This window comes from Panulirus ornatus, chromosome 20, assembly GCF_036320965.1.
Source record: "Panulirus ornatus isolate Po-2019 chromosome 20, ASM3632096v1, whole genome shotgun sequence".
NCBI lineage: Eukaryota > Metazoa > Arthropoda > Malacostraca > Decapoda > Palinuridae > Panulirus > Panulirus ornatus.
Genome location: NC_092243.1, coordinates 71,661,310 through 71,686,402, shown reverse-complemented (window position 1 = coordinate 71,686,402; position 25,093 = coordinate 71,661,310). Strand labels below are relative to the sequence as shown.

At 38.0% G+C, this 25,093-nt stretch overlaps 1 protein-coding gene across 7 annotated transcripts in view; it reads left to right on the top strand.

The window, feature by feature from the left end:
• LOC139756119 (monocarboxylate transporter 5) overlaps nt 1-25,093 on the top strand; it is a 205,087-nt gene that overhangs the window by 171,138 nt on the left and 8,856 nt on the right. For all 7 annotated transcript variants that reach the window (XM_071675199.1, XM_071675198.1, XM_071675202.1 and 4 more), the window contains 9 exons: nt 1,471-1,576; nt 3,874-3,985; nt 7,096-7,228; nt 10,289-10,486; nt 10,597-10,709; nt 12,283-12,505; nt 17,628-17,743; nt 19,661-19,784; nt 21,989-22,114. In XM_071675199.1, coding sequence (XP_071531300.1) covers nt 1,471-1,576; nt 3,874-3,985; nt 7,096-7,228; nt 10,289-10,486; nt 10,597-10,709; nt 12,283-12,505; nt 17,628-17,743; nt 19,661-19,784; nt 21,989-22,114 — 1,251 coding nt within the window. The remainder of the gene's footprint in view (nt 1-1,470; nt 1,577-3,873; nt 3,986-7,095; nt 7,229-10,288; nt 10,487-10,596; nt 10,710-12,282; nt 12,506-17,627; nt 17,744-19,660; nt 19,785-21,988; nt 22,115-25,093) is intronic.

The window sequence follows — 25,093 nt, the reverse complement described above, 5'->3', positions numbered from 1 at the left end:
GGCATGTGAAGCGTCTGGGGTAAATCATGGAAAGCTGTGTAGGTATGTATATTTGCGTGTGTGGACGTATGTATATACATGTGTATGGGGGTGGGTTGGGCCATTTCTTTTGTTTGTTTCCTTGCGCTACCTCGCAAACGCGGGAGACAGCGGCAAAAAAAAAATATATATATATATATATATATATATATATATATATATATATGTATATATGTGTGTGTGTGTGTGCAAATGAGTGGATGAGCCATCCCTCGTCTATTTCCCACCACCACATACATATTTTTACATATATATGCATACACATGTACATATTCATATTGGTTTGCTGTAATCCATTACAGAAACCACCCTGCCCCACAGGAAACAGCATAAATGCTTGAAAGAAAAGGAAATATGATAACATGTGCATTCTTTTCTTCACGCCTGATTGCCACCCCCTTTATTAGGAAAAAGACAGTCACACTAGAGTGGTCATGTGCATCGCACTGAAACCACAGCTCCCCATCCATATCCAGGCCTCACAAACCCTTCCATGATTTACCTGTGATGCTTCACATGCCTTATTTCAGTCCGTTGACAGCATGCTGACCCCAGCATACCACATCACTCCAATTCACTCCACTCCACACATGCCCCTCACCCTCCTGCATGTTTAGTCCCCAATCACTCAAAATCTCCTCTTGACTATATTTAGAGGAGGATAGCAAAATATGACAGCTGTCATAGACTTGTCCACAGTAGAGGATGAAAGGAATATGGGAAACATGATTAAAGCTTTCAGTTTTCTCAGTAGACTTGACTGTATTGATACAGAACTGAGTCATCCTTTTTTGATTGGTAAGAGCCTATGAGTCAAAAGAAATGAGAGGAACTTCAGCAAGATTAGTCACAAAAGATGTGAAGTACCTTAGTTTTATTGGAGTTGTTGGCTATTGGAACAAGTTAAGTAAAAGAGTAGGGAATGCTAAGAACATAAAACATTTCATGAGATGGTACACTAGAGAGTAGAGCTTAAATGATATACCTTATATGCACCAATACAGTAATCACACTTATATTATCATCCCCACATGCACAAATAGTAATTACTTATAGATTACTATGAACATTGGTTGATGCTAACAAATCAGAAATAAAGATATTTATTCACTTTTGAAAACCATTGTTAATCTACACTATTAATGCAGTTCTTTATGTTGTTAGAAAGTGTATGTGTGTGTGTGTGTGTGTGTGTGTTTTATCCCTGGCCTCCATCTATCACATTCTGTGCTAAATTCCAAGTTAAAGTTCTTGATTTATTATCAGATGAATACTGTACATAGTCTGAGACCTAAGCAGCATTTTTGTTGACTATCCCCCCAAAATATCAAAGACCACCTTGAAATTCTTTCTAAAATTCTTGAAGTGTGATTTATATACATGCCAATGTGAATAATTGCACTAATTTTTTCCTTTTTGGCTCTTCTGTAGGAATAACACTGAGCTGTGCATTCTTTGGGCTGGCATTCAGGCCATTGAAACCTTCAGTATCCAGTGATGATGATTTTGAACCTCCTGGTACCCCACTGTTAATGAGGTCAGTTGATATTAATAGGAATTTGTTTTATTTCTCTCTTTGGTAGCATCATCCTTCAAGTCTTGTTAGAATCTCTAGAATCATCAGGGGTTAGAAACATTTTTACCTCCAGCCTTCTGGTGAGACGAATGTCTCTTACTCTTTGTTAACCATCCATTCACTGCTGGTGGCCTACTGGCTTAGCTTAGACCCAGCTGCTAGCCACCTAGCAACCTCTTTTCAGCAATATCATTATCCTTTGGTTGCCTTATAATTCTTTGTGTGCTGATGTTCTCCTCCGGCCTTCACTTTTATTCTATCATTCCACCACAGATATGTAACCTTTTCCTTTACCGATTTGTAAACACCCATCTCTTTCTTTTTTGTTTTGCCATCATACAGACTCTTAAACTTATTCATGCTGTCTTAATTGACCACATCTTCTTTCAGTTCATTCCATTTATCCAGCACTTACATGCATTAAAAGTACTTCTTTACATAATCTTTTTGACAAGTTATTTCATGTTATGGACTGTAGTTGGTCTATCCCTACTTCTGTTGGATAATTGTTCCGTGTCTGTGTTATCATTCTGGCTAAAATACTAGGCTTGAAGTGGGGGTGTTATTCCTCCCTTTGTTCATAATTTCTCTTGGGCCATTTTCCTTTGGCTTTCTCTCTTGATATCTTACTCTTGACAAACACTCCCTTGAACTCATCTTGTTTAGCAGGTTTTTTTATTTTGTTGTTTAAGTACCTTGTGACCACACATCTCTGTATCAAGTATTATCCTCAGTGGCCTTCCCCAGATGTCTTGTCTTTATTTCCCCATTCTCCTAACTTCTTTTATTTTCTGCTTGTTTCTGTTAAGTCTATTGCATTAGGTATTACTGGACTTTGTGCTCTTCTTTAGCTTTGTAATTCTCTCTGTTTGAAAGATTGACCACTTCCATGCCATAGACCATCACAGACTCATGATTAGTTAAATCCCTCTGTATCGCTTCATGTACAAGAGCTCATGATGTATGGATAATGGCTTCTACCTTGGTTTTCTTAACCTTTTCACTGTGGTAGTCCTTATATCCACTGTATACTATGTGTGTTATATTCTCATAGGTTCAAAAATGATGTCTCCTTAAGTTTCTTGTTATGATTAACGAGAAGATAATTTTCTAGATACTGTAAAATTATATACAACTCACCTTGTTGAAACATTGTTTGTTTATACTAAGTTGTCTGTAGCTCCAGGTATGTCAGGCATAAATAGTGAGATGTGCTTTATTTTTGGTTGAGTTTTTGTCACAAACAAACATAATTATTCAGGGTTTTCATCTCTATTATGTATTACCTTGTAAGTGTTACAGCTTTACAAATTATTAAGTAATGTGAGGGTGCAAATCTCGTACAGGCCACCCTGGCAACACATAGACTGACCAGTGAATGGAAAAGCTTTAGGCTGTAGTGTTGGAGAACAACGCATAGGATACCAATACAAACATTAATGGCTTTATAGTGTGTTTCAAGGCAAAATTGAACAATTCAAGAATGATTAGCATTTAAAACCTCAGCCACATTGAAGAGAAACTAGAGTAAATGTCATATACAACCTAGTCCACAGAATGGATTAAGTAACCTCTTGCTGGATAAGATTAGCAAAAGGGGTCTTAAACATTCAACAAATCCCTTAGGTTATTGGTTTCTCTGTTTAAGATTTGGTTAACCTTCCTTTTATGAGTATTGAGCCATCAGATGATGGTACAGCATTGGGGTCAATTGCCATTTAAGTAGGTCCTTGATCTGTGGCAGGTTCCTCCTCCATTGTGTTGATGTGCTCTAAGGTGTGAATAAAGCTCTGTTTGTAATGAGAAATATATGTTTAGAAAAATAAAATCTATATTTTTACTGTAGTCAGAGCTTTGCGAGCATCAAAGTATTTGCCTATCCTTCCTTCCCTTTTCAAAGAACCATTTCTTGAAATGCCTCAAGGATGATAATGGCTTGGTGTCACCTATCCTCTTTACCCTGTATCATAGGCATGGGTAGGTTGTCATAGGGTTATTGAGTCCTGGGAACTCATTTGGTTTATGATGGTCAAAGGTGAGAATCCTTATGGATACAACTCATTTGGAGAGTAAATCTGTGTTTTAACATCCTACGAGCAAATGTTTAGTCAGATTATCGTGAGGTACTATTGGCAATAAAGAAATGGGTTTTCATCCTTCAAAGCCCACAACTTTTTTTATTACAGCATTGGTGATTGATTATGATAGATAATTTGTCATAAGGATATCAGTGCTAACATTTCTGATGTGCATCATAGGATCAAGAGGGCACGAGATGAACAGTTGCGACAATGTGCTTCTGCTCTCTCTATGGCATCCATGAACTCAAAAGTGAATATGGATGAAGCCATGTGTGATGCTGATATGAAGGTGAGACTCCTTCTGTTTAGGTTTTTGTCTTTCAAGATCATAGAATGTTTGTGCCTGTTTCATTTTGGCAGTTTCTCACATTTACAGCAAGGTTATCTGTATCAAATTTTGTTCAATATTTCAACCGCTATATATGATCATACCTTATTAGTATAGAATCAGAAACCATCTCAAACCTGAATTATTTTCTCTTCCTGCTGTATAGGATTATGAAGAAATTGAAATATGGAAGATAAAGAATATTGAAGGTTCTAAAGAGTAATTGAAGGTTCTGATGGCTCTTCAGACTTTGATTAACTTCTACCATGAGACATTGTCAGTTGAAGGATACATTGTGTTGGTGAATTGTCATTTATATTATAAATTTAGTAAAATGAAATATGATCTTGATTACAAATGAAAAGAATTTGTCTCCAAAATATTTCATTTTTACCTCCATCAGTCTAGAGAATTCACATCCTTACACTCTTTCACACACTCCCACAATTCCTGCTTCAGGAGTGGTGCTGCTCCTTCCTTAGTTCCTGTCCTTTCACTAACCCCTATCTGTACACCTAAAACATTTCCAAACCATTCTTCCCCTTAACTCTTTAGCTTTGTTTCATACAGAGCTTGAACATCCAGTTATTTCCTTACACATATTATCTGTCTCTCCTCTCTTCTCATGTCGGTTACATCCACACCCACTTAGACACCTCAGTCTAAGCCTTCGAGGAGGATTAGCACTCCCTGCTTGGCTCCTTCTGTTCCATCTTTAGAATTGAATATAAGATGAGGAGAGTTTTTAGCCTCTTGCTTCCTCTTCCTTTAATTGCCATCTACAACATGATTCTCCTAATGTTCCCATATTTTGTCTATTATAATTAATTCAAAAAATTTCCCCACAATCGATGTTGATAGGATGATAATTAGAGGTAATGGATCTAACCCCTTTCTTAAAGATGAGAATGACATTTGCTGCCCTCCATTGCTTAGGAACTATGCCTGATTCCAGAGACTGTTTGAATTCATTTAAAAGTGGAACACTTACTTCCTCCTTACATTCTTTCAAGACTCTCACATGAATACCTTCCAGCCCAGAACTCGTTTACTTTTAATCGTTCTGTTTTTTCACAATATCAGATTCATTTATTTTTCTATCGCATTGCTTTCTGCTTTCATCCCTCCTGTAAATTTGCTCTGAAACCAGAATGTTTGTATTCTCCTCCCGCATAAATACTGATATGAAGTGATTGTTTAAAACTTCATGCATTTCGATCTCACCATCCACTAATCTGTCAGAATGCAATTTGATGGGCCCAATTTTCTCCCTAACTTTCATATTGTACATTTGAAAAAATCCTTTAGCATTGTTTTTTGCTTTGTTAGGTTTCTTAATTTTGTAATTTCTTTTACCCATCCTAATATCTGATTTTACCAATCTCCTAATTTGCATTAGCTGGTCAGTAAACTGTGTTTCCCCCATTTTACCTTGTTTTACAAGCCCTTCATCTGACTTATGAGGTGTTTTATTTTATTATTTAGCCATTTTGGGTTAGTCCTATTTTGCCTGTATGGAATATTCAATTATTGTCCCTTTTTCATTGTTGTCTGGAACCTTTCTGTGGAAACTTCCATGTAGATAATGGTCTCCCCTCCCTCACCCACACTTGACCTGGCACTACTGCTAAGCTGATCTGAGTTCACTGACTGACCTAACCCCACACCACCTGCACTCCTTGGTCTGACTGACATCACCTCACCTTCCTTTAGTCCCACCCAGTCAACACAAGCAAGGTATCTACATAGCCCCCACAAAGTTGGCCTTACGAAAGTTGGGAATGAACATTTCGTTCTCCTTCCTATTCACATCCTTCATTGGGATGTGAGTTTGAATGGAGAAAATTGGAGGAAGTGAAGTGCTTTATATATTTGGGAGTGGACTTAACAGTGAATGGAATCATGCAAGTGGAAATGCATCGTAGGGTGGGGGAGGGGGCAAAGGTTCTGGGAGCTATGAAGAATGTGTGAAAAGAGAGAACATTATCTCAGAGAGCAAAAATGGGTTTATATGAAGGAATAGTAGTTCCAACAATATTATATGGTTGCGAGGCATGGGCTCTAGATATGGTTGTCTGGAGGAGGTTGGATGTGGTGGAAGTGAAATGTTTGAGGACAATATGTGGTGTGAGGTGGTTTGACCAAGTAAGTAATGAATGGATAAGAGAGATGGATGGTAGTAAAAAAAAGTGGTTGAGAAAGCAGAAGAGGGTGTGTTGAAGTGGTTTGGACATATGGAGAGAATGAGTGAGGAAAGGTTGACAAAGAGGATATATATGTCAGAGGCATAGAGAACAAGGAGAAGCAGGAGACCAAAATGGAGGTGGAAGGATGGAGTGAAAAAAAATTTGAGCCATTGGGGCCTGAACAGGCATGAGGGTGAAAGGAATGCAAGGAATAGGTGAATTGAAATGATGTGGTATACCAGGGTCAACATGCTGTCAATAGACTGAACCAGGACATGAGCAATGTCTCGGGTAATCATGGAAAGGTCTGTGGGGCCTGGATGTGGATAGAGAGCTGTGGTTTCTGTGCATTACACATGACAGCGAGAGTCTGAGTGTGAATGAATGTGACCCTTTTTGTCTGTTTTCCTGGTGCTACCTCACTGATGCAGGGGATGGTGATGGTGTTTCCTGTGAGGCAGGGTGGCACCAGGAATGGATGAAGGCAGGCAAGTATGAATATGTATATTGTATATATGTATATGTATGTGTATCTATGTATATGTTAATATGTTTATGTATATGTACATGTAAGTATGTGTATGTATATATCTTTGTATATGAGTGGATGGGTCTTTCTTCATCTGTTTCTTGATGCTACCTCACTGAACTGGAAACGGTGATCAAGTATGATAAAAATGATATAATGATAAAACTAATTTCAATGATAATATTAACTATAATGATACTTATGATAATAGTAATGTTAGCTATAATAATACTTATGACAATAGTAGTGATGAAAATGTATATTGTTGGTATATTTATAGATGGCAAACAACCTAGCTATAATAATACTTATGACAATAGTAATGATGAAAATGTATATTGTTGGTATATTTATAGATGGCAAACAACCTAGTAGCCCGCACACTCTTGGAACGTCATGGTGGCAACATGCACAAGCGCTACAGCTTTCCTGGTATTATGGTAACAGGGCCAGAACCTATTAAAGAAGAGACAGAAACTTCACTGATTGGTAAGTCCATGCATTTATGTTCCAGAAAGCTAGTGGAGGCTTTGTAATTGAAGTAGTAGTCAGATTTCATGCCTTTGGTAATTGAAAGGTGTAATTTTTTGTTTCCCCCCACTCCTACAATTATATGGTATGTTAAAGGGGTATTGATACCATTTATGGTTACTAAATGATTTTTTTTTTTTTTTTTTCAAACTATTCGCCATTTCCCGCATTAGCGAGGTAGCGTTAAGAACAGAGGAGTGGGCCTTTGAGGGAATACCCTCACCTGGCCCAATTCTCTGTTCCTTCTTTTGGAAAATTAAAAAAAAACGAGAGGGGAGGATTTCCAGCCCCCCGCTCCCTCCCCTTTTAGTCGCCTTCTACGACATGCAGGGAATACGTGGGAAGTATTCTTTCTCCCCTATCCCCAGGGAACAAATATATATATATATATATATATATATATATATATATATATATATATATATATATATATATATATATAATCCACTTTATATATATATATATATATATATATATATTTTTTTTTATTTTTTATTATACTTTGTCGCTGTCTCCCGCGTTTGCGAGGTAGCGCAAGGAAACAGACGAAAGAAATGGCCCAACCCCCCCCCCCATACACATGTATATACATACGTCCACACACGCAAATATACACACCTACACAGCTTTCCATGGTTTACCCCAGACACTTCACATGCCTTGATTCAATCCACTGACAGCACGTCAACCCCTGTATACCACATCGCTCCAATTCACTCTATTCCTTGCCCTCCTTTCACCCTCCTGCATGTTCAGGCCCCGATCACACAAAATCTTTTTCACTCCATCTTTCCACCTCCAATTTGGTCTCCCTCTTCTCCTCGTTCCCTCCACCTCCGACACATATATCCTCTTGGTCAATCTTTCCTCACTCATTCTCTCCATGTGCCCAAACCACTTCAAAACACCCTCTTCTGCTCTCTCAACCACGCTCTTTTTATTTCCACACATCTCTCTTACCCTTACGTTACTCACTCGATCAAACCACCTCACACCACACATTGTCCTCAAACATCTCGTTTCCAGCACATCCATCCTCCTGCGCACAACTCTATCCATAGCCCACGCCTCGCAACCATACAACATTGTTGGAACCACTATTCCTTCAAACATACCCATTTTTGCTTTCCGAGATAATGTTCTCGACTTCCACACATTCTTCAAGGCTCCCAGAATTTTCGCCCCCTCCCCCACCCTATGATCCACTTCCGCTTCCATGGTTCCATCCACTGCCAGATCCACTCCCAGATATCTAAAACACTTCACTTCCTCCAGTTTTTCTCCATTCAAACTCACCTCCCAATTGACTTGACCCTCAACCCTACTGTACCTAATAACCTTGCTCTTATTCACATTTACTCTTAACTTTCTTCTTCCACACACTTTACCAAACTCAGTCACCGGCTTCTGCAGTTTCTCACATGAATCAGCCACCAGCGCTGTATCATCAGCGAACAACAACTGACTCACTTCCCAAGCTCTCTCATCCCCAACAGAACCAAACTCTGCCTACAAGTGGTTAAATTTTGAGCAAAGTCACCTTTAGCATCTACATCACTAAATGGAATGGCATATGGTCTAGTCAAGGACCTTCTTGTTCAACAGAAGTCCTTAATTTAACTGCTCCTGCACAGAATGCAGCCTCAAAGGTACAGAAACTCCATAAAAAATTGGTCATGGGGTTTTACACAAATGAAATATATTTTTTTTTCCATACTATTCGCCATTTCCCGCGCCAGCGAGGTAGCGTTAAGAACAGAGAACTGAACCTCCAAGGGAACACCCTCACCTGGCCCCCCCCTCTGTTCCCTCTTTTGGAAAATTAAAAAAAAACAAGAGGAGAGGATTTCCAGCCCCCCGCTCCCTCCCCTCCCAGTCGCCCTCCACGACATGCAGGGAACACGTGGGAAGTATTCTCTCTCCCCATCCCCAGGGATAAAATGAAATATATATATATATATATATATATATATATATATATATATATATATATATATATATATATATATATATTTTTTATTTTTTATTTTTTTTTTTTTTTTATACTTTGTCGCTGTCTCCCGCGTCTGCGAGGTAGCGCAAGGAAACAGACGAAAGAAATGGCCCAACCCCCCCCCCCATACACATGTACATACACATGTCCACACACGTGTATACATACCTACACAGCTTTCCATGGTTCACCCCAGACGCCTCACATGCCTTGATTCACTCCACTGACAGCACGTCAACCCCTGTATACCACATCGCTCCAATTCACTCTATTCCTTGCCCTCCTTACACCCTCCTGCATGTTCAGGCCCCGATCACACAAAATCTTTTTCACTCCATCTTTCCACCTCCAATTTGGTCTCCCTCTTCTCCTCGTTCCCTCCACCTCCGACACATATATCCTCTTGGTCAATCTTTCCTCACTCATTCTCTCCATGTGCCCAAACCATTTCAAAACACCCTCTTCTGCTCTCTCAACCACGCTCTTTTTATTTCCACACATCTCTCTTACCCTTACGTTACTTACTCGATCAAACCACCTCACACCACACATTGTCCTCAAACATCTCATTTCCAGCACATCCATCCTCCTGCGCACAACTCTATCCATAGCCCACGCCTCGCAACCATATATATATATATATATATATATATATATATATATATATATATATATATATATATATATATATATATATCTTTCTGTTCTTTCATACATGCTTGCCATTTCCCATGTGAGCTAGAGAGCTTCAGGAACTGGCAAATGAGCATTTGAGAAAAAATCCTAGCTTGCCTCCTTTCTCTGTTACTTCCATAGTAAAGTAATACAAGAGAGGAGGATTTCCAGCATCCCCACCCCTGCCTCACTTTTATCATGATTTTATCATGACTTATTGCCATTTTTGTATTTTGCTGGAGAACTGATGATTTTTTTGGAATGCAGTAAGAAATTTATTACATGGCCAAAGTGTTGATAATCTTTCTCATTGTTATACTCACTAAAAGAATTTTATTCAATCCCTACAGAGCCAGAGGAAAAAGATGAAGATGTGAAGGAAAATTTGGATGATGATAGTGCTCGAATTCTGGATAACAACAAGAATGAAACACAGTTTAAGAACATGAGTAATACAGGTGAACAGAATAACAGCACAGCTAACTGTGTGAATGATTGCCCACGGAACAAGAGTGCTCCAGTCCTTGCTCCAGCTAACCTCCATGTTGGTAGGTTGTGAAAAATTGGCAGTGGCCTAGAGAGTTAACTCTTCTAATAAATGTTACATATAATTATATACTATCATGCAAAAGAAAAATACGTTTTTTCAATTTACCAGAATGTCGTCGTCCAGGGCGGATGGCCTTGCGTACAGAAACCATTCGACCATTCTACCGAGATGATATTTTCTACTCAGGGTCTTTGTATCGTCTCCCGGAGTATCGAAGCTCAGTAGGTTTACATTCCATTCTTGTTATTTTCTGTAGCAAAAGTGAATTTTCTTTCAGTCTTTCCAATATGCTTGAGGTTACTTCTTTTGTTATCGGTTATTGTTTTACAGATATGAACTAGTATTCCATACCCTGCAGTATAACATGTCTTAAGGATTCTTTGTTTTGATTTTGATATTTCATTAATTGATTGACTTAAATAGAATTAAATGGAATTGCTCAGATATTACCAGTATATAAGAAAATATTTCAGTTATGATGTTTGGCTGATCACCAGAGCTTTAGGCTTACTGTTTAGTACTAGAGATGAATGGTTTATATTTGTCATAGGGGCTAATATTCCAGAGTTGCAACTATCTAGGGGCTGAGTGGATTTCAGTATTCTTTTGAAAAAATTAAATTGATCGTTGTGAATGTCTTATATTTTTCTCCTCTTGTCTGTCTTTTTGTCATTATGGAATGATCTATTTCCTACATTCAGGGAAATGCAGAAATCCTCCCAGACACTCTGGACTTGCTTATTTTCATACAAGGTGTTAAGCTCATAATTGAAGAGAAGGATATGGGCAACAGGTTTTTGCCCATTGCATAATTCCATCAAAATGCCCTTTAAGTTCTCATGGTACCAAGGGTGCTAAGAAGCATAAAACCATCATCATTTGAGGTTAAGATAGATGTGCTCAAACGTTATGAGAGTATTGAACAAATAGCTAATATTAAGTGTGCCCTTGGACCTACTGAATCAACTTTATGGACTGTTTCTGATGATGCATAGAGAGTAAACTGGGTAGTCTTGTAAAACATGTGTGTCTATTGAAGTAAAGGCTTATTTTACTTCCATTATGAATCATATAAGAATTTTATTTTTTATATAAGGAAGTTGTTACCTGTATTTTGTTGCTGGATATATTGACTTCATGTACTTATTTTGAAATCTGAAAATTTTTAACCTTGTCAATTTTAAATACTGACTGACTTCATTTGTCATGTGATTTTTGCTGTTTTTGGTTTGGCTTAAGACAAAATTATTCTTCACCAGACCTTCATTTTTTGTTTACATGACATTTAGAGACATGGTTGTTTGGGCTTTAGGCCTATCAACTGCCAGGGTCATTAAGGCTGTTAACGTAAATTACATCCACCAACCGAAAAATCTTTAACACCTTCTTCGGTTGTTGAAGATAATTCTAAGACCACACAGACTCTCACTGTGCATGTGGCCCATGTTAGAGACATTTCTTCTTGTAAAAGTAAATTGAAGAATGCATCTTCTCTTGTTTTTAAGTTATTAAATTTCCAATATGTCTTTGGAGGCTAAAATTTTATTTTTTCAAGTGTTGTAACCAAGGAGTGCTGACTGATGGGAGTCCAGATTTATATTATACTGTCTTTGTATTAGATGAAGACCAATGTCATGGCACAGTTTTTTACTTACTTATAGCATAACTTTAGGCTACGCAAGTGCCTCTTGTGATTGCTTTTTGTTGCATGAAATAAGGAACTATCTTCATGTCTATTTATTATTGTTATAGTAGTGGAATATTTGTAACTTTTTTGATATTTACTCTTTACAGGGTTCAGTCGATAAGTACCACCAGTCAGTGACACAGCTTCCACCAATGGAGGAAATAGAAGATGAGGTCAGTGGAAAGTGCCGCTGCTGCCCCACAGCACTCACAAGTGTAATCACCAAAATCTTTGACTTCTCTCTCCTGGCGTCACCCACATTTGTGGTACTGGGTTTGGCTGGCTTCATGTCCCTTATGGCTCTCTTTGTTCCCTTCATGTTCTTGCCAGGTCAGTCATGCCTTACTGATTGATGATTATATGTATCTTACATAAATACACATTGGTTCTTTACAGTATTTTGGCATTAATTCGCATAAATGTTGCTTGAAAGAAAGGCATGTTTTGATGATGAAAGATGTGTGAGTGCATCATTTAAATCAGAGTGAAACTGTGAACCATGTACCATCTGCATTTGAAAAGATATAAAGTTATTTTTATACATAACATATATGTATTTTTACAGTGTTTTGGGTAGGGTTTCATATGTTTATTTCTATATTATATCATACTTAATCGCTGTTTCCTGCATCAAGCAAGTTAGCGCCTGGAAACAGAAATAGACAAAGAATGGCCCTTTCTCTCATATACATATATGTATTTATTTATTATACTTAACTGCTGTTTCCCGCGTCAGCAAGATAGCGCAAGAAAACAGATGAAGAATGGCCCAACCACTCATATACGTATGTATATAGATAAAAGCCCATACATGCACATATGCATACATATGCATATTGACTTATACATACATATACATACACAGACACATACATATATACACATGTATATATTCATACTTGCTACATTCATCCATTCCTGTCGCTACCCTACCACACAGGAAATATCCCCCCTTCCCTTCTGCCCTCCACCTCTGACACATATATCCTCTTTTTCAGTCTTTCCTCATTCATTCTCTCCAAATGGCCAAACCATTTCAACTCGCCCTCTTCTGCTCTCTCAACCGTACTCTTTTTATTACCACACGTCTCTCTTACCCTTTCATTACTTACTCGATTACACCACCTGACACCACATATAGTCCTCAGACATTTCATTTCCATCTCATCCACCCTCTTCTGCTCCACCCTATCTATAGCCAATGTCTCGCAACTATATAACATTGTTGGAACCACTATTCCTTCAAACATACCCAATTTTGCTCTCCAAGATAACGTTCTCACCTTCCACACATTCTTCAGTGCTCCCAGACCCTTCACCCCCTTCCCCACCTTGTGACTCACTTCTACTTCCATGGTGCCATCTGCTGCTAAGTCCACTCCCAGATACCTAAAACACCTCACTTCCTCCAGTTTTTCTCCATTCAAACCTATCTCCCAATTAACTTGTCCTTCACCCCTATAGAACCTAAATGACCATACATGCACACATACATACATGTATATATCAACATATACACATATACATACATATGCATACACATACATACACATGGATACACATGTACATATTCATACTTGCTTGCCTTCATCCATTTCCGGCACTACCCAGCCTCGCAGGAAACAGCATCGCTACCCCCTGCTTCAGCAAGGTAGCAACAGGAAAACAGACAAAAAGGCCACATTCATTCATTCATGCTATCTCCCTGCCTTCATGCTTCACATACCCAGTAAAAAAAATGACATTCATTTTTAACGTAGTTCCATGTTTACTGGTAAGGTTTTCGCTGGATTTTTCAGTGAAGCACCCTGAAATTAGATGAGATTTAGGAATTGTTTCAACGATGGCAGTGGAGGTGAGGCATACAGAGAGGAGAAAAGATCATAATGTATCAGCCTCTGAAGTAAAAAAGAATATTATTACCACATTCTATAATTTTTCTAGCATGGTCTCAAAATGGCCTTTTCTGGCTTTCAAATGGTCTTAGGGCTGGCTCTTGAAAATTCAGATTTTTGGTTACTTCTGAATTAAACTAGTACAGAGAGGCAGTAATAACTCCGAACCTTGAGAGGTGGTGTTTGTTGGCCTTTAAGGCAAGGCTCTGGTATCCTTAGATCCTTCCTTTGATCCAGAGGTACCTTTATTAAAAGTTAAGGCTGCTTGGTTGCTAGTTTTGAATTAGTGTTGTAAATAAGTGTAATCAGTAAGGCGTGGGTGGCCTTTGGTGGCTTCAGAAAGACAGTCATGGCCAGCATGCATAAGCTGAAAACCTTACCCAGATACCAAAGTATCTACATAAAGAACCCAGATTGCAAAGTATCTACATAAAGAATATAGGATCTATATGTGCTACATGAAGCTGTAGTAATTCTAAAATTTGAAAGGTGGCCTTGAATGCCTGGCTCTTGTATCCTTGGATCCTTCCTTTGATCGTGAGGTACCTTATTATAATTTGAGGCTCTAGGTTGGCTTTTTTTGAATGGCAGTAAACTAAGCATAACCGAGAAGGCTGGGGGTGGTCTTTGCTGACATTTAGTGGCCTTTGATGGCCTCAAAACAGTGTTCAAGGCTAACATGCAGTAAAGTAAAACCTTGCTTAGATTCTGAAATACCTTCTCCCAGAAACTGGGGCCTCAAAGTGCTACATGAAGGTGTACTAACTCTTAACCTTGAATGGTGGCCTTTGTTAGCCTTTAAGGACAGGCTCTAGAGCCCTTGGATCCTACCTTTGTTATTGAGGGACCTTCATTGTAATTTGAGATGGCTAGGTTGTGTATTTTGAATGGTTGCAGTGAACTGATTGTAATATGTAAGGCTAGGGTAGCCTATCATGGTCTTTGATGGCCTCAAAATGGCCTTCATGGCAAATGTGCGATAGCTTAAACCCATGCCCAGATTCTGAAGTACTTCCATTCAAAATATGGGGCCTCAAAGTGCTTCATGAAGCTTTAGTGACTCTGAACCTCGAAAGGGGACCTTGGCCTTAAATGCTAAGGTCTCATACCCATGGATCCTGCGTTTGAACCTTGGGTACCCTCATCATGAATTGAGGCTGCTGGTATGTGTGTTTTATATGAGTGCAGTGAACCATGTGTAATCTATAAAGTTGGAGAGGGCTTTGGAAACCTCAAAACAGGCAAACATATCATAGCTTACCATAGCTTACAGTCAAAATGTGGAGCCTCTAGGTGTTGCATGAAGCTATTTATGCTTTTTTATTTCTTATTTTCTCATTGATAGTAATTCAACAAACTTTACTGTTTTTCTCACTTGATCAGTGTAAGATGGATACCTGTTTCTGTTGGAATTAGCGTTAGTGTCTCATTGTTTGACAAGTTTTCAAAGTGGATCACAATTTTCCAGCCATACCCTTGAGCCTGATAGGGCCAGAGGTGTTTTTAAGAATTGAGACTCTTCAGTGCAGTTTCCTGAACTTGTAATTACTGATCAGCTATGAAACTCAAATTCTCATTTAGTTCTGTGGGGACTGATTGTAGAGAGGGAGTTTGTGGTTGTAAAGCATTGACCATGAGAGCTAGAGATTGGATGTTTCTTTGTTTCTGGCACTACCTCACTAATGTAGGAAATGGCACATAAACTACTGACACCCCTGTCACAGAGACCTCCCCTTGACATCCCTCCATCAAGGACCACCATTCATCACCACAATTCACTTATTCCAATCAGAGCACATACAGGCAGATATGAAAACAGTCCTATACCTACCACTGTGAACTTCATAAATGATCTATTAACAACTGGATAGCTATGCAAGTGAACAGCTCAGTTTCTTGTGAGTTAAGCTATATTACTGTAACTCTTCATCACTTGATGTTCTCTAAAGCTCACAATGTATAAAACATAACATTGACTGTAAACATTCCTGTATATCTGCCACCCTTTCTATGTAGATATACCTCATCTGTATGCTTATCCAAAGTGTGGAAATATCCAGCTCACCCTAACCTCAGGCTCTGCATGATTAGTTAACTAGAAACTATCATGGCCTCCCAGTTCTGTAATACCTCAGCCATGTATTTTCAGCAAAATGACTGCTTACATCTAATAAACTTTTATTCATTGATTTTATTTATTTATGTACATGTACAAAAAAATTCAGTTACAAAAATTAAGACTCATAAAGACAAATTGAATTTTTGCATAACTTTAATAGTTATTCTCATTATAAGGATTGTAACACAAAATATACTTTCAGAGGAAAATGGAAATAATTTACGGTTATTCAGACTATAATTCTGTGCTAGATCAGTGCAGGTAAATACTTTAGTGTATACATACTATACATCTGTATATACAACGTCTTTGGTTTCACTGCAGTATTCAAGGTATAAGACACGAGCACAGCTCACTTTCTTCTATTTGAATAATCATATTTTCATTACCATGGGGGCCCTCAGTATGTTTGTGCTTTGCACAGATTGCGCTTACAATGAAAATACCTCTGTTCATGGTTAAGGCAAAGCATAGCACCCAAATGAAGGCAACTATCAAAAGCCCACAAGTTTGAAGACTGATATGCCCAGTGAAGCAGTAATGGGTACCAGTAATTATGAAAATGATTTCATCTGTCACCCATTTTAATGTGATGGGAGATGGTTATCTCATGGTCAAAATGTAATGCTCTGTGGTTGTGATACCTTTCTATAGAAAATTTGTTTGCAAATCACAAAACTCGATAAAAGTACACTACGTAATTAGCTCAGGTTTGGGGGTATCGCTGTAGGTAATTATTTACTTTTTGGTTTAGAATGTGTTGAGAACAGAATTGGGAACAACATATAAAAGTTTGCTTTAGTATAAGGGTCTTTGAGTAAAAAAAAAGAGGCAAGATGAGAAGCGAGTTGAAAGGAGATATCTTTAGTTCTAGTTAGTTAAAAAAATTGATTTTTTTTTGAGGTTATGGTTTTGGCTGTAGATGATATCATTTCAGTATTTACCCAAGAAGTTTGTATTGAAACTTCATGAATACATACAAAAAGAATCTTGAATATCTTGTACTGATGGTACATTTCTTTAAAGAATGATTAAAGTTTATGTGTATGGTACCTTTCTTAGGAAAAGATTAAGGTTTATTGTGTTTGCTCGGATTTTAACCAATTCATACACTGTCAAGATAACTTGAGATTCAGTACTTGTCATTTTGCACATTGAATGATCTTGATTTGTTATGGTATGTAATAAGTGCATCTTAAAGCTTTTTAAGATTGTTAATTTTACATTTTTGGAGCATTTGTTGGCCTAAATTCTTTCAGATTCATCATGCATAGATGATTTAAAGGAATTCAGTTATTGTATTTAAAATTTTTTACTTTTTGTTTCACAAAAAAGGGGGAATATGATAGAAATAAAATCTGCTGAATGGTTTATAGACCTGTTCAAGCTCCTACACATAAATGCACTTTATGATGTAAGTCTTCATTTTGTTTTCTAGGGTATGCTACTCAACGAGGTATAAGTGAAGGATCAGTAGCTACACTGGTGTCCACCATTGGCATAACTAACACAATAGGAAGGATTGTGTGTGGTTGGGTCTCAGATCATCCCAAGGTGAGATGCAAACTTTGCTCTGGAGTTGTCTTCTATAACTGAATGAATTATAAGCCATGTAGATCGTAGATTTTTAACAAAGTAACTTGTTAAGAGTCTTGGGAATTTTAAAGATTGGAAGTCTTTCACTACTTATGCATCTTTTTTATTTTTACAACGATCAGTTAATATTTGATGGAGACTCAAAACTCATCAAAGGGTATCTATGATTAATATGACAAACTCCAAGTTACCACATGAATTTTTTATCACTTGTCCAGCAATGATAATGCATAGTTTAGATAACCAGATTAATCATATTGATACAAAAAATTTCAGACTTTCTTTTAGCTCATTTTTCAGTTATTCATGCTTTGGTATTATGTTTTCATGTAATATTTTATTACAATAATGAACATGAGGATATATGAAGAACAATGATTGAAAAATACATATTAGCATTCAGCTCAAATGCAAGGATAGATTAGATGATGAACTGTTAAAGAGAGCTGCATTACAGTGAAAGGTTTTATGACATAGAGAAGAGTAAGTGGTAGCTTAAACACAGCCTTCAAGTTTCTAAACTGGGTTGATTGTGTTGAAAGTGAACAAATCTTCATGCAAGGCAAAGACAGCAACAGAGGCTGAAATAAAATGCTAAGTGAAAAACTTTTTTTTTTTCTTTTTTTACAAAAGATGTGAAGTGGTTGTTTATTGTCAGAGCAGTAGATGAAAGAAGTGCACTTAGGTAATTGTGAATGCTGGCAGTATAGAAAAATGTAAAAGTGGAGAAAGCTCAAGAGATAAGGCCCTGTGAGTGTAAAACTTCCTTCCAGTACTGTATTAATAGGTAATTGCAAATATGTGAATCCTCATTTGTGAAGCAACGAAGTGTAGAGCTTGAGGCATTATAAAGAGAAGGATTATGTGCTCTTATTCTTTTGTTTATGCTAGTGACTTAGGTTCTTGCTAGTATGGACCATATCATTGGGCTGTTTATGTGCCATTTTACCTTGCTTCTGAATCAGAATTATCTTGTTTTCTCTTTTTATTCCGCAAGGTTCTGCACTGTACCAGTAATATTGTACAGGCAAAATTGTTGTGTAATCATACAGTATTTTTTACTGTAACATAGAAAATAAGTATTACACCTTGATACATAAAGAGGTGTCTGCATGTTAGTTTCCTTCTTGATATCCTTGGCTGTTTTTTATTCACTACCATAGTTTACTTGATGTGCCTTTACAACTCATACCTTTTCAGTGTAATGTGCACTTTTGATGTATAGTGCTGGAACATGGCAAACCCATCTATGTTTAAGACTGATGAATAACAATTTAGACCAGGCTCTTATCAGACTCTCCATTTTTAATAGAAATACCTTGAAAAAATTAGGCTGGAACATTAGGTAGTCACATTAAGTAGTAGTAGTCAGTAGGAACATTAGATAGGAGCCTCTGGAAACATTGCACTAGATTTGCCCTCTGCTGGTTGCTTGTTAAGGATGGGGCAGTAAAGGCTATGAAGCAGCACTGGAGTTCACCATATATGAAGACTTCTTTGTCATGGCCACCCTCAGTTGAGGGATTTCCCAGTGGGAATAGGCATCAGAGATATAGGTGTATAGATAATGCTTTGTTAACTCTCACCTCTTACTCGTTATGCATCTGTCATATGAGAACACATGATATCCTAGGTAATCATAAGGACAAGGGATTATTAAATTATGGAATAGTGATGCTATGAGAAATCATAATGATTCTTAGTTTATGGGAACATCTATGACACTCCAGTCTGTTAGGTTTGCCCTTGTGCACTTTTTCTTTATTTGATACCTCTGTTGAGCTTGTCTTTTGGAAGATTAGATCGGCATGATAGATACATAAGATTTTGATTTTTTTGGGGGTATAAGCATTGTATATATTGATGCTTTTACAGGTGGATGCATTGTATGTGAATAACTTTTCTCTGATGTTGGGTGGTGGAGCAACTGTATTTCTGCCTCTCATATCTGATGAGTCCCTGCTGCTTGCTTATGCTGTAGCCTTTGGACTTTCTGTAGGTAAGTAACAAAATTAGAAACTTTTTTTACAAATTTTACATAGGTGACTTTTTATTAGGTCATTGTTCATGAGGCAGAACCTACTTTTTTCTTAATTTATATACATAATTGCACATACTTGCAAAATACTTGATAGAAGAGTCACAAGAGAGAAAATTTTGGATGGAAAACAAGTCACCAAAGAAACTAGAGACTCTCTGAAAGGAAGAACTATGAGTGCAAATGTTTAATGGCATTTTGCCAGAAGGAACAGTTTGAAGCACACTTATGAATAGTTAGAAAAACATGACCTTACTTTCCTCACTCTTTCCATTACTGTATATTTTGTTTCGTATCAACATGTTGTGAAGACAAGGAAAAGAAAATAAAGTTCTATATATAGGTAAAATACAGACAGCTAAGACGGATATCCTAAGAACCCAAGATTATTTAGCAAATGTGATTTTTTTATTTTGCCAATATTTTCTAGTAGCAAACATAGCAGGCAAAAATATGCCCAAGTTGTGGCGATCTTGTATGAAAAAACATGAGTTTTACAAAAAGCATGGAGAAGATGTTTATATGCCTGGTTTTTAAAGGTAGAAAGGTTATAGGATGAGGGGAGGAAGAAAATTCCATGACTACACTGTTCGAGGAAAGGAGATATCACGAGAGGCAGCCCTTCTGTAGCTGGTCTCCACACAGTGCTTGGAGCAGCAGCCATTTTCTTGCTAAGAGTCCAGGCCTTAGTGGCTTGGATACATACGTATAATTCACAGGATTAATAGGTGAAGTGTTAACTATAGAACAGAAGCAATGGCAGCATCATCATGTCAAAGGATAGGGAATAGTTGAATAGAGATGATGGCAGGAGATATGATAAGGCAGAAGAACTTTGATTCCATTTCTAGAAGAGCCCCTATATTTACAAACATTATTTCATAATGAGGCAAATGAGATTTTTGAAGATATGAAATAGCTGCTGTGAACAAAAATTATTTTGGCACCCATACAACATCCCTAACTTTTGTGACTCAGATTTTGTAAGGTTTCCAGGACAGAGCAGAGGGTATGGTTATAACCAGAATGTTTGTTACTGCACAGTTGAATGGTAGAGTTTTGAAAGTTAATAGTGGAAACCAAGTGAAACTTAAAAAGAATGTAGGTAGAAATTGTATTTTTCCCCCAATTCCAAGCTGCTTCATAGGTCTGAATTAAGAGAGGAAACATGTTTAGAATGGAAAAGAATGATTATTGGAATTAGGAGGGTAAAGAGTATGATTTAAAGTATTTAGATTGGTATGATTGGTGTAAGGGTGAATAGGGTTTGAGGATGAAGAAAGAAAATCATTTATAGAGAGAAGAAAGAGGGAAGGCAATAGAACAGAACCCTGAGAGACAACATTGTTAACAGATTGAGAGGGAGATAAGAGTGATAGAATGAATAGCAAAGTAGCTGTGCTTTAGAGAAGAGAATTGAGTAGAAAAGTTAAAGGAGACTAAGCTTAGAGAGCAATGATTTTTTTGCCATATCCTGGCAAATGCTTTGGGGAAATCAAGGACAATGATCAAAGATTTGTCAAAATCCCTGATAGGTGAGTGACACAGGAGGGATCACTTGTGAATCTTGCTCAGCAAAAGTCATATTGGTGATCAGAGAGAATGAAACAAGATTCTGAGGTATTAAGAAAGTGAGAGTTGAGGAGAGGTTGAGATTGGAGCTAGTGGAAGTGAGTGCTGATGCAGTAGAGTGAAGAGTTAGAATAGTCTTCATTCTTAGGGTGGGCTGCTTTAAAGCATGTTTCCATGAAGAAGAAATCTTTTGGGTTTTTAGGTGAAAGGCAAGTTTGGATTGGTGCTAGATCAAAGGCACATTCCTTAAGACACAAGGAGATATACCATCCAGAACATATGCCTTGCCCACTTGTATCTGGGAGAGGACTTGGAAGACCATGCAGGAGGAAATGATTGGAGAGGACATAAGCTCAGTGTTAGGAGTTTGGGGCGTATTTCGAATTACTGAAATATTGCAAATATATTTATTTCTACATATGTATTTATGTGTGTATATGAGTGGATGGGCCATTCTTCATCTGTTTTCTGGCACTAACTTGCTGATGCAGGAAACAGTGATTATGTATAATAAATGAATGAATATGATAATAGATATTTATTTTTACCCATATACCTTACATTGTACTTAAAACATTGCCTATTTTCTGCAGCTGCATTTGCTTCTCTGCGTTCCATCCTGCTTGTGGAGCTTCTTGGCTTGGAGAAACTGACAAATGCTTTTGGCCTACTTCTGCTGTTCCAAGGCATTGCTGGTATATTTGGAAGTCCTGTTGCAGGTAAGAAATTCCAGACTAATGTTTGTATAAGGGTGGACTAGATAATTGTAGGTGATCATTTTCTACATTCCTTATTTCATCTGACCTGACTAGTGAACCAATGATACAACATTAGTTGTTTCAACAACAGAACTTAGTTGATAAAAGTACATTGATAAATGAATCCCCCGAAGACTGGCAACTGGTTAGTAGTTCAGTATATGGTATCTATTATCTCTCCTTTTCAGTTTGTTCTGTGAGCTTCATAGATTCTCTGGGATATTCTTTTGGAAAATTTGGGTTAGAACCTTCAAGCCTTCAGTCTTACTGGTGGAGAAATATTGGTTTTACCCACCTGTAGCTCTCCAACCAGTCAGAAACAACTAAATATTCCTAAACCATCTGGGAGCTCGGCAGAGCAGACATTTTCTATTAGACCAGCTTTTTACCAGTCAAGGGATGATGATGTGCTTAATTTCAGGATAGTTATATACCTTGACCTTCCTGCCTAATTATCTCCTTCTGAGGCTGTCATCTGTTCATGTTGCTGCCTCACTAATGCAGGAAATGGTGAATATGTATGAAAAAAAATATATATTTTACATACACACACACACACATGCATATATATATATATATATGTGGCATTCTTTTTTTTCTTTCATTTCAAGCTAGAAGTTTCAGTTTTCTAAATTGTTTCTTACATTTCTCATATGTATATGTATGTATGTGTGTGTGTGTGTATATGTGCGTATGTATGTGTGTGTATGTGTATATGTATATATATATGTATATTATCCCTGGGGATAGGGGTGAAAGAATACTTCCCACGTTTTCCTCGCGTGTCGTAGAAAGCGACTAGAGGGGACGGGAGCGGGGGGCCAGAAATCCTCCCCTCCTTGTATTAACTTTCTAAAATGGGAAACAGAAGAAGGAGTCACGCGGGGAGTGCTCATCCTCCTCGAAGGCTCAGAGTGGGGTGCCTAAATGTGTGTGGATGTAACCAAGATGTGAAAAAAGGAGAGATAGGTAGTATGTTTGAGGAAAGGAACCTGGATGTTTTGGCTCTGAGTGAAACGAAGCTCAAGGGTAAAGGGGAAGAGTGGTTTGGGAATGTCTGGGGAGTAAAGTCAGGGGTTGGTGAGAGGACAAGAGCAAGGGAAGGAGTAGCAATACTCCTGAAACAGGAGTTGTGGGAGTATGTGATAGAGTGTAAGAAAGTAAATTCTCGATTAATATGGGTAAAACTGAAAGTTGATGGAGAGAGGTGGGTGATTATTGGTGCATATGCACCTGGGCATGAGAAGAAAGATCAAGAGAGGCAAGTGTTTTGGGAGCAGCTGAATGAGTGTGTTAGTGGTTTTGATGCACGAGACCGGGTCATAGTGATGGGTGATTTGAATGCAAAGGTGAGCAATGTGGCAGTTGAGGGAATAATTGGTATACATGGGGTGTTCAGTGTTGTAAATGGAAATGGTGAAGAGCTTGTAGATTTATGTGCTGAAAAAGGACTGATGATTGGGAATACCTGGTTTAAAAGCGAGATATACATAAGTATACTTATGTAAGTAGGAGAGATGGCCAGAGAGCGTTATTGGATTACGTGTTAATTGACAGGCGTGCGAAAGAGAGACTTTTGAATGTTAATGTGCTGAGAGGTGCAACTGGAGGGATGTCTGATCATTATCTTGTGGAGGCTAAGGTGAAGATTTGTATGGGTTTTCAGAAAAGAAGAGTGAATGTTGGGGTGAAGAGGGTGGTGAGAGTAAGTGAGCTTGAGAAGGAGACCTGTGTGAGGAAGTACCAGGAGAGACTGAGTACAGAATGGAAAAAGGTGAGAACAATGGAAGTAAGGGGAGTGGGGGAGGAATGGGATGTATTTAGGGAATCGGTGATGGATTGCGCAAAAGATGCTTGTGGCATGAGAAGAGTGGGAGGTGGGTTGATTAGAAAGGGTAGTGAGTGGTGGGATGAAGAAGTAAGAGTATTAGTGAAAGAGAAGAGAGAGGCATTTGGATGATTTTTGCAGGGAAAAAATGCAATTTAGTGGGAGATGTATAAAAGAAAGAGACAGGAGGTCAAGAGAAAGGTGCAAGAGGTGAAAAAAAGGGCAAATGAGAGTTGGGGTGAGAGAGTATCATTAAATTTTAGGGAGAATAAAAAGATGTTCTGGAAGGAGGTAAATAAAGTGCGTAAGACAAGGGAGCAAATGGGAACTTCGGTGAAGGGCGCAAGTGGGGAGGTGATAACAAGTAGTGGTGATGTGAGAAGGAGATGGAGTGAGTATTTTGAAGGTTTGTTGAATGTGTTTGATGATAGAGTGGCAGATATAGGGTGTTTTGGTCGAGGTGGTGTGCAAAGTGAGAGGGTTAGGGAAAATGATTTGGTAAACAGAGAAGAGGTAGTGAAAGCTTTGCGGAAGATGAAAGCCGGCAAGGCAGCGGGTTTGGATGGTATTGCAGTGGAATTTATTAAAAAAGGGGATGACTGTATTGTTGACTGGTTGGTAAGGTTATTTGATGTATGTATGACTCTTGGTGAGGTGCCTGAGGATTGGCGGAATGCGTGCATAGTGCCATTGTACAAAGGCAAAGGGGATAAGAGTGAGTGCTCAAATTACAGAGGTATAAGTTTGTTGAGTATTCCTGGTAAATTATATGGGAGGGTATTAATTGAGAGGGTGAAGGCATGTACAGAGCATCAGATTGGGGAAGAGCAGTGTGGTTTTAGAAGTGGTAGAGGATGTGTGGATCAGGTGTTTGCTTTGAAGAATGTATGTGAGAAATACTTAGAAAAGCAAATGGATTTGTATGTAGCATTTATGGATCTGGAGAAGGCATATGATAGAGTTGATAGAGATGCTCTGTGGAAGGTATTAAGAATATATGGTGTGGGAGGAAAGTTGTTAGAAGCAGTGAAAAGTTTTTATCGAGGATGTAAGGCATGTGTACGTGTAGGAAGAGAGGAAAGTGATTGGTTCTCAGTGAATGTAGGTTTGCG